We start from the raw sequence: 15545 nt of genomic DNA on the forward strand, positions 1-15545 counted from the left end.
AGTTACTTAGACCAAGTTCTGTCGTCACCATGGCTGTATCTGATAGAACATTGTACTTATTACTGGCTATTATTCCTCTTATATCGGCTGCGTCGGTCGATATTACCAATCAAGCTGCTGGAAGTGACGAATTACCTAAAAGTGGTTTCAGTTCATTCATAATGGCCATTTCTATGATTGGTATCTCCGAAATCGGTGATAAAACATTCCTAATTGCTGCGTTGATGGCTATGCGTCATCCAAGATGGGTAGTATTCTCTTCGGCTGCTTCATCTTTAATCGTCATGACTGTTTTGTCCGGTGTAGTTGGCCATACGTTTGTTTCTTTCATCCCACAACGTTATACCTCATTTGCTGCAGGTATACTGTTCCTATTATTCGGTTACAAGTTAACTATGGAAGGTTTAGAAATGTCAAAGGATGCTGGTGTTGAGGAAGAAATGGCCGAAGTTGAAGAAGAAATTGCTATTAAGGATATGAACAAGGGAATGAACGATATCGAAGCTGGTGGTGCTGTAAGCGATAAGATGGCTAAAAACCAATCTGTTGTCAACATGACCTTACAAAAAATCAACAACCTTGCCTCTTTAGTCTTTTCGCCAGTTTGGATTCAAATCTTTGCTATGGTTTTCTTGGGTGAATTTGGTGATCGTTCTCAAATTAGTATTATTGCCATGGCTTCCGATAACAATTACTGGTACACTATTTTCGGTGGTGTTGTTGGGCATGCTATTTGTACCGCGTTTGCTGTTATCGGTGGCAGATTCATTGCTACCAAAATCAGTATGAGAACGGTCACTTTAGGAGGTGCCTTCTTCTTTTTTATATTTGCATTGGTTTATATCTGGGATGCTTTCCAATGAATGCATGTTACAATCTGTAAGTATATAAATACTATTTATGTGACTATGCTGAACTTTCCATAGTAAAATTTCCTTATTTAACGGTATTTGACTCGTTCAGCCAACGTTTTTACATTCACCTACTCGCTGTTTTCTGAATTCAATGCCTGATTAACGATTCTCTGCCTCACAAGAAATTTGATCTTGGTATCTGTCCTCGCATCGAGCTCTTCCAGTTGTGGTTTGAGACTCAATTTAAAATCATCAACATCATTAGACTCATTCTTCACAGTCGTTTTCATAGGAGCATCACGTACATGACCTATCTCTTGGTCGCTGAACTCACCTGTTGGCGATGCTGTCATCACAGATGCAGGCTCTTCAATTACTGCTCTAGCATGCCCAGAGGGAGGCTTCTGTACTATGATATCACCTCCTTTCAAGTGGGCCTCTGATCTTAATTTTCCTAATCTGTCATCCCTTTCATTAAGCAACTTTATGAACAAAGACATTCCATACTTCTCTCTTTTACCTATGTTGGGTCTTATCGAACAAACATCTTGAAGCTTCTTTATATATTTTGATATATCAAAAGATTTGTTTGACTAGTTTTCTTGTAAATCCGTACATACAAAACCCATACAACGTGGGTTTTCAAAAATCAAATAAATTGAAATTTTTTTCAAAAATGTCCCGAAATTCCAATATGCCATTTCCGAGCGACGCAATGTGGAAGCCATTCTGAAAGTTTCAATATCGAGTAAGAGGCTCTTGTATAAGTGAATCTTAAATAGAATTTATTGATTATCATACTCTATTTCAATGTTTGAGTCCCCAAAGAAATTCTGTTAAGCCAAATATGCCAAGTACGTACCATACCAACCAACTCTTATGATACTATGTATCATAAATTGACGGTTTTCACGAGGTTCGGGTCCTCATAGATATAATTGAGAAATATTAGGATCATCAAAGCACAAGATACATTCTACTGCTTATCATCTACGCTTAATCACAGCAATCTTTTTACACTGAATTCCCGACACTTCAGTTAAAAGCAGCGTTGCTGGTGGTGTATCAACCACATATGATTATACGTTTATCCTAGTCTTCCTTTTCTGGAAGATATACTGATATTCTCTCTTATATTTATGTAGACTTGAACTCTTGTGAATTCATTCCCATTTACTTTTTTATAGGATCATTAACTAACATGTCTTATTATTTAATTAGGAGCTCCAAGAACTTACTCTAAGACCTACTCTACCCCAAAGAGACCTTACGAATCTTCTCGTTTAGACGCTGAATTAAAGTTAGCTGGTGAATTCGGTTTAAAGAACAAGAGAGAAATCTACAGAATTTCTTTCCAATTATCTAAGATCCGTCGTGCTGCTAGAGATTTATTAACTAGAGACGAAAAGGACCCAAAGAGATTATTCGAAGGTAATGCTTTAATCAGAAGATTAGTCAGAGTTGGTGTTTTATCTGAAGACAAGAAGAAGTTAGATTATGTTTTAGCTTTAAAGATTGAAGATTTCTTGGAAAGAAGATTACAAACTCAAGTTTACAAGTTAGGTTTAGCTAAGTCTATCCACCACGCTAGAGTTTTGATCACCCAAAGACACATTGCTGTCGGTAAGCAAATCGTCACCATCCCATCTTTCATGGTTAGATTAGACTCCGAAAAGCACATTGACTTTGCTTCTACTTCCCCATTCGGTGGTGCTAGACCAGGTAGAGTTGCTAGAAAGAACTCTGGTAAAAACTCTGAAGAAGGTGAAGCTGCCGACGAAGAATAAATTAATTAATACCTTAAGATAAATTATTTTTGTATTTTATATATCATATTAACCTTTTGGAATTAAAAACTTATTCTATTTTTCACTTTGAGATGAGATTTTTCTGAGCTGTCACATAACCGATTCTTTTATGTGGTCCAGCTCTGGCACACTTATGACCACCATCAAGAAATAGAGGGCAGATATTTCGATTTCAGGGAAACATATGGACATAAAGAGAATGATGAAAGCTCGAATACCTTCCAGCTATAAGTAATCTTTGACTGCTTTCTTTTTACACCCATACAATTTTACAACATCCGTACATAGCTTGTTGAACATTTTGTTGAAAATATCAATGAAATATTTATTTTATTCGGTTTCTAGTTTTTGCGTCGCGTGGTTTTGGCAAGAATTATCAAAATTCGGTGAGAGAATCTGGGCAGGGCATGCCCGGGCTTGTAGGTAGAGCTACCAATGGGATCGGAAACGGACTGGTCTAGTTTCGCTGGGGAGGGCATCTGGTCTACGCTCAGAAAATAGTATTGAAACTCTCTAGATATATTAGCAATGACAAAATCTAAAGGTAGTTTGGGTTATTTGACGCCAATAAGACAACAAACGACAAGCAAAGATGGGTAAATCGTATGTGCAGAGTTATGAAATGCTGAAATTTGAGGATTATACTATGTGTGACGTCAGACAAATATTGGTATATCGATATTTTGCTAATAAATGAGGTTGAAAAGTACCAATACCATCATAGTTTTTGGCTGGGTTCTCCTTTCAGATATATGAATTGAAGTTAATATGATACTTGGAATTATTAGAATTGCAACATGGGGTAATACGTTACAATGCAATCGAATCAAGACGATAAATGTAGAATGATCTTCAAATTTAAAAAAAACTGTTGTGTTCATAGTTACTAACATTGATATTCCAATTTACTGAATTGAATTTTTATAATATAGACATGGTTACAGATCTCGTACTCGTTACATGTTCCAACGTGACTTCAGAAAGCACGGTGCGATTGCATTATCCACCTACTTGAAGGTCTACAAGGTTGGTGACATCGTCGATATCAAGGCTAATGGTTCCATCCAAAAGGGTATGCCACACAAGTTCTACCAAGGTAAAACCGGTGTTGTTTACAACGTCACCAAATCTTCTGTCGGTGTCATTGTCAACAAGATGGTTGGTAACAGATACTTAGAAAAGAGATTGAACTTAAGAGTCGAACACGTTAAGCACTCCAAGTGTAGAACTGAATTCTTAGAGAGAGTTAAGTCTAACGCTGCCAAGAGAGCTGAAGCTAAGGCTCAAGGTGTCGCTGTTCAATTAAAGAGACAACCAGCTCAACCAAGAGAAGCCCGTGTCGTTTCTACTGAAGGTAACGTTCCACAAACCTTAGCCCCAGTTCCATACGAAACTTTCATCTAATCTGTCCGATGTTTGTTTTGCTCTGCTTTTCCTCGTCATATCTTTATATAAACAAAAATATATATATGCTTCTGTGTTTAAGTAATGTATAAGTTATTCTACAATTTTTGTTAACTTTCAACATACTGAATATGACTCGATTAAACGAATTCTGACCAACATCCTCATGAGATATAAATGTGTCAATGCTGTACTTATGCCAAAACAAAGTTGATTGACATTATTATTACTGTCGCGCATTCAAATCGGGCAACATTGAAAAAAAATTGGAAGGTAGAGAAACTTAGCTTGATAATCAATGAGTTATCAAAAGGTATCTAAACTTAGAATCCCTTTTACTATCTTAATAGCATCCTCTTCTTCTTTCTAAGATAACTGTAATTGGCTATTTTTGAAACGCTTTGGTGAAAATACCGTTCCTAAAGCCAGATAAAGAGATATAGTCATATCAGCCATGGGAAAGAAATCATTAGAAGAATGGCAGAATGATGCCATTGAGTCCACACCATACTTGGCAAGTGACGAGAAGGGCTCTAATTATAGAGAGCCAACGCAGATTGATTTGAAAGGGCCAAAAGTTGAGACTCATCCGAAGGTTAAGCCTTGGGTACATTTTGTTGCTGGAGGAATCGGTGGTATGGCTGGCGCTGTAGCTACTTGTCCATTTGACCTGGTTAAAACACGACTTCAGAGTGATATTTACCTTTCTACCTATAAATCTAATGCAAATGCTGCCTTGAAATCTCGATATAGATCATTAAACTATATGATGGAAGGTGCTGTGCATTTTAAAGAAACATGCAATATCATAGGTAATGTTTATAAACAAGAAGGATTCAGAAGTCTGTTTAAAGGATTGGGTCCCAATTTGGTAGGTGTTATACCGGCTAGAAGTATTAACTTCTTTACGTATGGTACTACGAAAGAAATTTATTCTAGAGCACTGAATAACGGTCAAGAGTCACCTGCAATTCATTTGCTAGCAGCCGCTACCGCTGGTTGGGCTACTGCTACTGCGACCAATCCAATATGGTTAATCAAAACTAGAGTTCAATTAGACAAGGCAGGCAAGACTAGACAATATAAGAATTCCTGGGATTGTTTAGTGAATGTTACTAAAAATGAAGGTATCCATGGCTTATACAAGGGTCTAAGTGCTTCATATTTGGGATCAGTTGAAGGTGTATTGCAGTGGTTACTATATGAACAAATGAGACATCTCATAAAACAACGATCCATAGAAAAATTTGGCTATAATGACGAGGGAAAGAAAAGTAGGAGCGACAAGATAAAAGAGTGGTGTCAAAGATCCGGTAGTGCAGGTGTAGCAAAATTCATTGCTAGTATATTAACATATCCACACGAAGTTGTAAGAACTAGACTAAGACAAGCACCAGTGGAAGGTGGAAAATTAAAATATACAGGCCTACTACAGAGTTTCAAAGTAATTGTAAGAGAAGAAGGATTTAGATCAATGTATAGTGGATTAACCCCACATTTAATGAGAACTGTACCAAATAGCATCATTATGTTCGGTACATGGGAGCTTGTAATCAGACTTCTCTCCTAATACTATAAACAGTTGCGTTTTTGAAAACCTCTTCATTAGAAGCATCTTCATTGATACCCTTACAACACATTACGATTTATTACTGCATTGCTTCTTTTTGAAAATGAACATTAATCAATATTTATTACGTAGTATATCTATATACTACAAGTCTCTAATTTTAATAGAAACGACCTTGTAAATACATGTGAGAAACGTTAGAAAGTCACTTTTTCACTTCCAGTGACTTATGTTCTCCTTTGTAAGTGAAATTCAGTATATCTTCAACTTCGAATGTTGTTTTAGGTTTATAACGGCTTGAAGATGGGACATATATCTGTTCTGAATCAGAATCACTTGTGGACTCTCTCTTCGTCTGAAAGCCCTTGAAATTGTGATCGTCAAACTCTTTGGCGAAGATTTCCAACGCCCACGTAGTAATTTCTTTATCGTTTTGATGTATTCTGTCAATCTCTTGTTGTGTGATTGATTCTGCATTGAGACCCGATGCTTCCTTGGTTGATTTAATCCATTCATCGATCTCTGGAGCATATTTCTTTCTTAATAGAGTGGTTAAGAGATTTTCATGCGACGTTGTGGGAAACTTAGTTAAGGGATATACTACCGTTGTGTCTAAAGTGTCTTGAAAATGCTGCAAAGTGGATGTGACAGAAGAAAACTGTGATAAAGTTACATTTAGTTGTGACTGTAAAGAGTACCATTGCGGGAGATTAGCCTTCGATAATTCATCTTTAATTTTCCTCAAAGAGTGCGTTAGCTGTGCTAATCGCATCCTTACTGCGTCTAATGCCTGGCTTGGGACCCCAGAGAAGTCAGGTTTTGTTCCATCATGAGGTGCTGTCCTGGGTGGTAGGTTAATGCTGTCCTGTGACATCTTTTGATGCGATAGGCTTTTTATTTCAACGATAGTTGAATATTGCCAATTTTGCTTTGCACATAATTTTTCATTCTATGAAAAAAAAAACAATTCCGATATCGATGAGATATACAAGTCTTCTTCAATATATTAATTGTGATACAGACATTCTCACACATGAACCATAACAAGGAAAGACAGTCAAACCAGCAGAAGGAGAAAGAACAGAGGACTAAAGACAGAATTTTGAGGTTGAAGAATGCCAGTAGAACGAAGCTTCGAGACAAAATTAAGGCTTTGGAGGTGAGTGTAAAAACTGATCCCAAAAGGAAACAACTCCTTATGCAATTGCAAAGGGACCTGGAATTTATGGAACAGTATGATCTGGGATACGAAAAACAGGAGAGAAATGATAACTCATTGGGTAAAAAGAGTATATTCTATGATAAAGACTGGAATCCAGATGGGATTGCTCCGAAGGGATATAGAAATATACCTCACAATCCCACTACATTTGTACGCAAAACTAGACTAACACCTCAATTATCAGGGCTATCGAACATCAAGCTTCCCAAAGTTTAGATCTTTTTGTAAAATACGGCGATCAGCTCGATATGGTTGAAACCTGGAAACAAGAATGGGAAGCAGGCCTCCCCAAACATTCTGATTTTTGGACAGTATATTCAGCGAAGGAATGTTAGCATAGATGGAAGTGGTATCTCTCCAATAAATCACCTCTGAAGAACATTGAGATCTTTTTCTATCGGAATAAATGCGATTGGCAGTAGCTTATCTAAGTATCTATGTAATTACTTGTATTATTAAAATGATAAATTTAGATCAGGATTCTATGTCCACTAGATTTGTGGCTGGTTTCCATACATGGATGGAGTTGTCGTTTGAGACACTAGACAATAACCAAGGATCGTGTAAGTCCCAAGAAACGTCATTAACGCCCAGCATATGACCACCATGAACGAAGATATTTTGACCATTGGCTGTGTCCCAAATTTTAACCAAACCATCATCCTGTCCCGCAGTTACCAATATTGTCTCTAAGTTTGGATTCCATTCGAGAGTTGAAATGGAAGAATTATGATTAAATGACTTTATTGGTTCCTTATCCAATTTCCTTATATCCCACATATTAATTTTACCAGTAGAGTCTGCAGAAGCCAAGAGCATATCGTTATAATAGTTGAACTTACACGAATTGATCCCTCCACTATGTGTACCAATGTTTTCAGTCATTTTCAGCATCTCTTCCTTAGTTCTAACATCGAATAGAGATAATTTATTGCTTTCACTGCAGGCAGCAAAAATTGAATCATGATTTACCATCCACGTCACTTCGTTGCATCCCTCTGGGTCAAAAGGAATTGTGAGTTCATTTTCTCGTAAAGTAGGATCAGAGCATGAGTATTTTGTAATGTCCCATATTTTTATTGATCCCTGTGAATAACTTGAGGCCAAAGTGCCATTTTTTTGTAAATTCCAAGCAATGGAGACTGCTTCATTTGAATTAGTAAAATTTTCATCCATCTTATCTGTAGAATATAGTCTTGCTTCAAATGACCTTTGGTTACTATTAAGTCTACGTGAACCATGCTTTGTCCTATTAAAAATATAAATAGAACCATTTGAAGATGCAGCGGCCAATAAATCGGGATTTTGAGGCAAGTATCTTGCTCTATTACAATCACCATTGGGGAAGGGTATGGATATATCCACATTCAAATTCTTGGAGGGAAACTTTGTGGAATTATCTGGTTTAAATTCCATTTCATCCATGTCAAAATTATTAAGAGACGACCAATTGAGATGATTCGAAGTTGATAAATTTGCAATATAGAGAGATTCATCTTCTGGTAACTGTGATGAGGTGAATGTCGAGAGAAGAATTCTATGTGTATCTGTAGTGGTGTCTAAATCTGGGAAAAACTGGCAAGTCAATGATGGCCATTTTGATGTATTTGTATTTAAATAACTATAGAGCAACTTCGTATTTTTCTTCCACCGAGAGTACCTTTCCTGCAAGTCATCTGGGATGGAACTTGGTTCAATGGGTGCGTCAGTAGTCATGCCTCGAGATGCTTTGTTTGTCGTTGTATAATGTTTTCTTCATCATTGCCAAATTTGGCGTTTTATTTTCAGCAATAGTTGATATTTGCAAAAGCTAACGCGTAATTGAAAGACTAATTACAATTGACATAGTCATCACAAATAAAACAGTCCAAGAAAAGTATAATAATCATCATTATAAGGAAATAACTATATATTTATATACGTAAAGAGTCATATAAGAAAAAGAAGAGATGTAAGGAGAGCTTAAGACACTCAAATTTACATCCATTGCTTGAATTGGTTGATTAAACCGTTGGTGGAAGCATCGTGAGTAGCAACCTTGTTAGAGTCGTCTAATTCCTTACCAATGACCTTAGCTAAGACCTTACCTAATTCGACACCCCATTGGTCGAAAGAGTTGATGTTCCAGATGGCACCTTCGGTGAAAGTGACGTGTTCGTAGTAAGCAATTAAAGCACCTAAAGTAGCTGGGGTGATCTTTTGAGCTAAAATAGAGGTAGTTGGTCTGTTACCGGAGAAAATCTTGTGTGGGACTAAACCACCGGTAGCACCTTCAGACTTGACTTGAGCTTCGTCCTTACCGACCATTAAAGCTTCAGCTTGAGCGAAGAAGTTGGAAGCTAACATCTTTTGGTGTAAGTTTTCAGCAATTGGGTTGTGAGATTGAGCAGCTAAGATGAAATCAGATGGGATTAACTTAGTACCTTGGTGAACTAATTGGAAGAAAGAGTGTTGAGCGTTAGTGGCTGGTTCACCAAATAAGATGGAACCAGTGGAGTAGTTAGCGAAAACGTTACCTCTGGTGACAGACTTACCGTTGGATTCCATGGATAATTGTTGTAAGTAAGCTGGGAATCTGTGTAAGTATTGGTCGAATGGAGCGACAAGGTGAGTTTGAGCACCGAAGAAGTTGTTGTACCAAACAGATAATAAACCACCTAATAATGGGATGTTATTTTCTAATGGAGTTTCGACGAAGTGCTTGTCGACAGCTTCAGCACCCTTTAAGAAAGCTTCAAAGTTGTCGAAACCAACGTATAAAGCAACGGAAAGACCGATAGCAGACCAGACGGAGTAACGACCACCAACCCAGTTTTCGAAACCGAACATGTTTTTAGTGTCGATACCGAATTTAGCAACTTCAGTTTCGTTGGTAGATAAGGCAGCGAAATGCTTAGCAATGTTAGCTTGATCGTTACCGGTGTTTTCTAAGAACCATTTCTTGGCGGAGTTAGCATTAGTGATGGTTTCAGCGGTAGTGAAAGTCTTGGAAGCAATTAAGAATAAGGTAGTTTCTGGGTTGACAACCTTTAAGACTTCAGCAAGATGGGTACCATCAATGTTAGAGACGAAGTGGACGTCTAAGACACCAGAATAATGCTTTAAAGCTTCAGTGACCATGACTGGACCTAAATCGGAACCACCGATACCGATGTTGACAACGTCAGTGATCTTCTTACCGGTGTAACCCTTCCAAGCACCAGAACGGACTTGTTCGGAGAATTCCTTCATGTGTTGCAAGACAGAGTCGACTTCTGGAGCGACATTGACACCGTCAACATGCATTGGCTTGTTAGCTCTGTTTCTTAAAGCGACGTGGTAGACAGCACGGTCTTCGGTGGAGTTGATGTGTTCACCAGCGAACATAGCATCTCTTAAACCGGTGACGTTAGCTTCCTTAGCTAATTCGATTAAAGTAGATAAGATTTCATCATTGACTAAATTCTTGGAGAAATCGAAAAGGATCTTGGAACCGTCATAGTTGTCAAAAGTCTTTGAGAATTTGCTGAAACGGTCAGAATTCTTTTGAAATTCATCTTTAACAGATAAATCTTTACCTTGAGATTCGTAAAGTTTTTGTAATTTGGACCAAGCTGGTAATTCAGTAGCTAAATTAAAGTTAGACATCTTCTTAGTTTCTATCTAATTGAGTGTATTATGAAAAGTCAAGCTAAGAGAAATTAGGTATGCAGTATATAAATAACAAGTGAGGTAAGAAGATAGAAGGGAAAAGAAAAAAGTTGAGACATTTTTCCAAGTTGCCAGCAAAAAGAGGCCCAAGAGGCAAAAAAAAAAAATCTGTATTGAACATTCTAGTTGTGACGACCCTTCTTCGGTACGTAAGAAGTACTTTGTTTCTCCCTGTGCTCTTTCTTCCTCGTAATCAAATTGGCCTGTACGGACGGTGTGATGTGAATGAGCCAAGTCTTGATGAAATTTTTACCACTAAAGTTTGTTTGGCATTGAATAGTCTCGTGGGATTTTCATGCACGGTGTTATGAAAAATTTTGACAGTTTTGTTTTGGGCAGTCGAAAAATTTTTCATTGAGCGATGCGTTTGCTGCAGTGTAGTGTAATGTTGCTAGCTTCCTGTAATATTTGAGGAGAAGGGTACCTTGGATGAGAGAGATAGAGAGAGAGCTAGGGGGGGTAGTGGGGGAGGGATAAGATTTTCGGTGTTGCTGATTGTGTATTATTATATATGATGGATATAATTTGGGGGGATATGGCGTGTCTGTTGCCTGCCGAGGTTGTGTTGACTAGTCAGTGAGCGAGTGATACTGGTGGTAGTGCGCTTTTTTCCGCAAACAGAAGGAGTCAGCGAGTGCCGATTCTTGTTCCCCCGACGGGAAATAAAACCAAAAATGTGGAATGTCCTTGTGAATGCCACAAATCTTGTTCGTGCCGATGTCACACGGTGGCAATTTCAGGTTTTTCCACGGAAGAGGCTTGGGGGAAAAAATCAAACCAAACAAAGGCATCCGGGTAAACAGATTTGAAAAGTGCACCTTATCACGTGATTAATTACACAGTTTTTTAAATTCACGTGACCTCTTTTCTTTTTTGTCCTCCGCAGTTGTGGTGGAAAGTGCTTTTCATGCGCTAAAAAATTGTCTCATCACTTAATCAGAGTCAACATATGGTATAGTATATATATATATATACATAATACACACAGCTAATCATGCCATTGAACATGTCAATTCCTAGTTTTACTTGAAACAGCTCGCCATAGGGATGAAGAACAGTTGGTTCCTGGGATTATCTTTAATCTTCATAGTGGTAACATTATGGGTCTCATCTTCATTCTTACTGAACGCTCTATTTGATGATCTCAATTATAATAAACCTTTTCTCATCACTTATCTAAGCGTATCATCATTTTCCATATATTTGACACCATGGATCAAACAAATTGCCATGTCTTCTTGGAAATCAGGTTCGTTCCAAATTCCATCAGATACCGTTATCACTGACAACGCCGAGAAAGAATCTCTACTGACATCATCAGCTAAATCTAATGAATCATTCACCCTGAAAGAAACAATTAGATTAAGTTTCCTCTTCGCGGTACTTTGGTTTTCTGCTGCATTCACTTCAAATTTCTCTCTTTCTTACACCACAGTGGCATCCCAAACAATATTATCTTCCACTTCATCATTTTTCACACTTTTTATTGGTGTACTGCTCAGTATAGAGTCCATCGATTCCACAAAATTATTCGGTCTAGTGGTATCATTCATGGGGATTGTCATTCTAGTGACGAACTCAAATGCGGACCCTGTTTCCCAATTCCACAGTAATCCATACTATACCATGATAGGAAATATTCTCGCTCTTTCAAGTGCATTCATTTATGGTGTATACTCTACATTGTTCAAAAAATTGATCAACAAAAAACTAAACATAAAACTCTTCTTTGGTTTCATTGGTATATTCTCTCTCGTCACTTTCTGGCCAGTGCTACTCCTATTGCACGTAACCAAAATCGAGATTTTACAATTCCCATCAAATACCAAAATCTTATCAATCGTCATTCTAAACTGCTCCATTGCATTCATAAGCGATATTTGTTGGGCTAAAGCCATTCTATTAACCAATCCTTTGATCGTTACAATGGGTCTCAGTTTCACTATACCCTTCGCCATACTAGGAGATTTCCTATTCAAGGGAAATTCGAATTTCAATCAAATTTACCTCATCGGTGCAACTTTGATTCTTACCTCATTCTTCTTCATTAATCAAAAGGAAAAGACTCAAGAACCATCAGCATCCATTACGCACTACGATTCAATCGTTTAACGAATTAAAACTATATATACCAAACCTTCTTATATATTCTGCATTCTCTAATAAAAGCATCGCCAATTTTTTAATGTTACTTTTTTTTTCCCACACATTTAAATATTAAACAGTAATAAGTACCTCCAAGACAGCATAATCATAAAGATAATCATGTCTACGCTTGTTCAATTGATATCAAATTATTACAAATCGGTAGAGAAAGCTGAAAAAATTTACAACCATTACATTGCCAGAGAGCCGAATCTTTCAACCACATCATCGGCACCAAAGATAGTTAACGAAACTTTACTCCTTCAAAAACAATTATCTGATCTAACTTCCCAAGTACAAAATTTGAAAAGAGAGAATGACAATTTAAAGGAATCAATCAAGTTGTACAAGGCATTGAATGAATCGAAAATATCAAATTATAAGAAAATTATAGATAATTTACAAAACGATAATACCGTTAAGGACAACAAAGATTTTAGTTTCCATTTACTCTCACCAGTAATAGACAGGAAACGTAGCGTACTAGGGTCACACACAATATTCGACAAGCGTGTACGAAGTGACAGTGACGAAGTAGAAGACGTTTTGGTCAAATTTGATACTCCAAGCTTGAAAGACTTTTCTAACGATGACGACGATGACGATGATGACGATGACGAGGAAGAAGACGCTTTTTCGACAGCTTCCAACACTAGTAAGAAACGTAAACTCACAAAGAGAAAGATCAACAATATCAGAGACGATGACAACGATAATAACAGTAATTAATCCCAACCACATATAAATTCGCATATAGAAAGATCAGTCACGTGGGTTTCACGTGAATTACAGATTTTACGCGAATTCCATCAATTGCTCGGTATTTTTTGTTTCACGAAACACATTATAGACATATTTGGGATGCAATTACCAGATTATTCGTGAAGCCTGTAACTGCCAACATGATCGGGTCAATTCCATTTCCCCATTCGTCAACAGATCTCAATGCTAAAAATTTTAATGAGGAGAGTGCACAGTTGGCTTCGGTGCCCAAACGGAAGACTAGCAAGACACCTAAAATTAGCAATGAATTGAAGAATTTGCTAGAAGACGCAACTAGATACGACCCATCCTTTGATTATTCATTACCTAGAAGTTACATAAGGACATCTAACAGGAAAATAGGAAAAAACGAGACGCCAGAGACTGAAGTTAAGCAAAAGATATCTAGAAAGCCAAAATCAGTGCGAACCTCAAGTGCAAAGAAGCTTTCTGTGACTAAAACTAGGACTGCCAATGGTAAGATTATGTCCCTAAAGAAGAAGAAAAAAGCTATAAGCAAAACTGTCGCCAAGAAAGAAAAACGCCAATTTAAATCGAGTAAGACTATTACGAAGCAAAAAATTGTAGACGACGATTCCTCACAAGTTGTCTCTGATTCATCGACATTTGTTGAACATGATACCGAACAGACGGATGTACATGAATCCATAACAAATCGAGAAAAATCAACTTTTGTGGATTGGGATGGTCCTTTGCTCGACCTGGAATACCCACTCTTCGATATCGACTATCTAAATTCTAATGAAAGTTTTGTAGGGAACCCTACACCTTCTACCATCTTAACTGAGTTTTTTCAACACAAAAGAAAAAGGCAACGTTCGCCAGATTGGAGCCCCACGTATACTTCAGTTTTTTTACATTCTCCCTTATTTTCACATTATAAAGAGGAATATCATATTAATTTTGCTGGAGAGCTAGATAGGTATAACCCAATGTCAGAGATTGGCAAAGCAATTGAATATACAGCGTTAGTTTATCTACCAGAACAATATTCGAAAACTTTACAAGATGATATTATTAAAAGACTAAATGAAGCATACGACAAAGAAAACTTACCCTCTTTTGTTGAGGCAGTTTCTGATTATAACTCATTTATCGGGAAAATTCCAAGATCAGAAATTATTAATCACTTGCAAAATGTAAAACAAGTACCTCAAACGTTCATTCACGACTTTTTGCATATTCCATACACTAGAACAATCCATTTAAATGCTTCAAAATTAAAACATTATGAAGCATTCAGTAATTACGTTTATGGTGAACTCTTACCTGGATTTTTAACCGAAGTGTTTTTGAAGTGTGGGTTAGGCCCCGATAAAACTTTTATGGATTTAGGATCGGGCGTTGGCAATTGTGTCATTCAAGCCGCCTTAGAACATGGCTGCAAATTAAGTCTTGGCTGTGAGATTATGCCCGATGCTAGTGAACTAGCTGAGCTACAGTATAAAGAATTATTAGAACGCTGCAAATTGATGGGATTCAACATGGCACCAATTGAGTTTTTATCAAAACAAAGCTTTGTCAACAACGATAGAATTAACCAACTGGTTCCTGAGTGTGACGTTCTTCTAATAAATAATTTTCTCTTTGATAGTGCTTTAAACAGGGAGGTTCAAAAAATACTACAAAGCGCTAAACCAGGCTGTAAAATTATTAGCTTAAAAAATTTAAGAAGTTTTGGTCATACGATTAATTTTAATGATCTAGAAAACATTTTGAATAGAATCAAAGTAGAGAAATCAGATCTTAAGGAGAATAGCGTCTCATGGACACATAATGGCGGAGAATATTACATTTCAACTGTATTAGAGGGTATAGACGAATCCCTACTAGATCCAACGGCCAGATTCAGGCGCCAAAAGAGACAACTCAAATATACTCGATGATCACCAGTCCAGATATATGTTTTATGTAAATATGCCAAAATTGAATTAACAATGAAATATTTATATCATATTATATTTCTGTCAACGAGACCAAATAGAATGTAACAATCATTTTGTATAGAATGGAGTGAGCTTTATCGACTTACCACAGACATGGAATATCCCAAAAGTTCGCAAGATACG

The 15545-nt window shown here is 37.2% G+C and overlaps 12 protein-coding genes across 12 annotated transcripts; 8 read left to right on the plus strand and 4 right to left on the minus strand.

Moving 5' to 3' along the window:
* Positions 1 to 29: 29 nt before the first annotated feature.
* On the plus strand, positions 30 to 863 carry GDT1 (putative ribosome biosynthesis protein GDT1; the record flags this gene model as incomplete). The annotated part of the gene is made up of 1 exon (XM_003958944.1): positions 30 to 863. One exon carries the CDS (start codon positions 30 to 32, stop codon positions 861 to 863), a length of 834 nt encoding a protein of 277 aa, XP_003958993.1.
* A 119-nt stretch (positions 864 to 982) lies between these two features.
* KAFR0I00780 (uncharacterized protein) lies at positions 983 to 1354 on the minus strand (the record flags this gene model as incomplete). Its single annotated transcript, XM_003958945.1, has 1 exon — positions 983 to 1354. One exon carries the CDS (start codon positions 1352 to 1354, stop codon positions 983 to 985), a length of 372 nt encoding a protein of 123 aa, XP_003958994.1.
* Positions 1355 to 1701: 347 nt separating this feature from the next.
* Positions 1702 to 2641, plus strand: RPS9B (40S ribosomal protein uS4; the record flags this gene model as incomplete). The annotated part of the gene is made up of 2 exons (XM_003958946.1): positions 1702 to 1708; positions 2076 to 2641. The coding sequence occupies 2 exons, from the start codon at positions 1702 to 1704 to the stop codon at positions 2639 to 2641; spliced, it is 573 nt and encodes a 190-aa protein (XP_003958995.1).
* Positions 2642 to 3254: 613 nt separating this feature from the next.
* On the plus strand, positions 3255 to 4066 carry RPL21A (60S ribosomal protein eL21; the record flags this gene model as incomplete). The annotated part of the gene is made up of 2 exons (XM_003958947.1): positions 3255 to 3265; positions 3595 to 4066. 2 exons carry the CDS (start codon positions 3255 to 3257, stop codon positions 4064 to 4066), a joined length of 483 nt encoding a protein of 160 aa, XP_003958996.1.
* A 454-nt stretch (positions 4067 to 4520) lies between these two features.
* RIM2 (Rim2p) lies at positions 4521 to 5636 on the plus strand (the record flags this gene model as incomplete). Its single annotated transcript, XM_003958948.1, has 1 exon — positions 4521 to 5636. The coding sequence occupies one exon, from the start codon at positions 4521 to 4523 to the stop codon at positions 5634 to 5636; it is 1116 nt and encodes a 371-aa protein (XP_003958997.1).
* A 205-nt stretch (positions 5637 to 5841) lies between these two features.
* MED8 (RNA polymerase II mediator complex subunit MED8) lies at positions 5842 to 6510 on the minus strand (the record flags this gene model as incomplete). The annotated part of the gene is made up of 1 exon (XM_003958949.1): positions 5842 to 6510. The coding sequence occupies one exon, from the start codon at positions 6508 to 6510 to the stop codon at positions 5842 to 5844; it is 669 nt and encodes a 222-aa protein (XP_003958998.1).
* Positions 6511 to 6669: 159 nt separating this feature from the next.
* AIM4 (Aim4p) lies at positions 6670 to 7074 on the plus strand (the record flags this gene model as incomplete). Its single annotated transcript, XM_003958950.1, has 1 exon — positions 6670 to 7074. The coding sequence occupies one exon, from the start codon at positions 6670 to 6672 to the stop codon at positions 7072 to 7074; it is 405 nt and encodes a 134-aa protein (XP_003958999.1).
* A 258-nt stretch (positions 7075 to 7332) lies between these two features.
* Positions 7333 to 8574, minus strand: MSI1 (Msi1p; the record flags this gene model as incomplete). The annotated part of the gene is made up of 1 exon (XM_003958951.1): positions 7333 to 8574. One exon carries the CDS (start codon positions 8572 to 8574, stop codon positions 7333 to 7335), a length of 1242 nt encoding a protein of 413 aa, XP_003959000.1.
* Positions 8575 to 8835: 261 nt separating this feature from the next.
* Positions 8836 to 10485, minus strand: PGI1 (glucose-6-phosphate isomerase; the record flags this gene model as incomplete). The annotated part of the gene is made up of 1 exon (XM_003958952.1): positions 8836 to 10485. One exon carries the CDS (start codon positions 10483 to 10485, stop codon positions 8836 to 8838), a length of 1650 nt encoding a protein of 549 aa, XP_003959001.1.
* A 1110-nt stretch (positions 10486 to 11595) lies between these two features.
* On the plus strand, positions 11596 to 12660 carry KAFR0I00860 (DMT family transporter; the record flags this gene model as incomplete). Its single annotated transcript, XM_003958953.1, has 1 exon — positions 11596 to 12660. The coding sequence occupies one exon, from the start codon at positions 11596 to 11598 to the stop codon at positions 12658 to 12660; it is 1065 nt and encodes a 354-aa protein (XP_003959002.1).
* A 153-nt stretch (positions 12661 to 12813) lies between these two features.
* On the plus strand, positions 12814 to 13422 carry LRS4 (Lrs4p; the record flags this gene model as incomplete). The annotated part of the gene is made up of 1 exon (XM_003958954.1): positions 12814 to 13422. The coding sequence occupies one exon, from the start codon at positions 12814 to 12816 to the stop codon at positions 13420 to 13422; it is 609 nt and encodes a 202-aa protein (XP_003959003.1).
* Positions 13423 to 13595: 173 nt separating this feature from the next.
* On the plus strand, positions 13596 to 15362 carry DOT1 (histone methyltransferase DOT1; the record flags this gene model as incomplete). The annotated part of the gene is made up of 1 exon (XM_003958955.1): positions 13596 to 15362. The coding sequence occupies one exon, from the start codon at positions 13596 to 13598 to the stop codon at positions 15360 to 15362; it is 1767 nt and encodes a 588-aa protein (XP_003959004.1).
* Positions 15363 to 15545: the final 183 nt, after the last annotated feature.

The sequence above is a fragment of the Kazachstania africana genome, chromosome 9, assembly GCF_000304475.1.
Source record: "Kazachstania africana CBS 2517 chromosome 9, complete genome".
Taxonomy (NCBI): domain Eukaryota; kingdom Fungi; phylum Ascomycota; class Saccharomycetes; order Saccharomycetales; family Saccharomycetaceae; genus Kazachstania; species Kazachstania africana.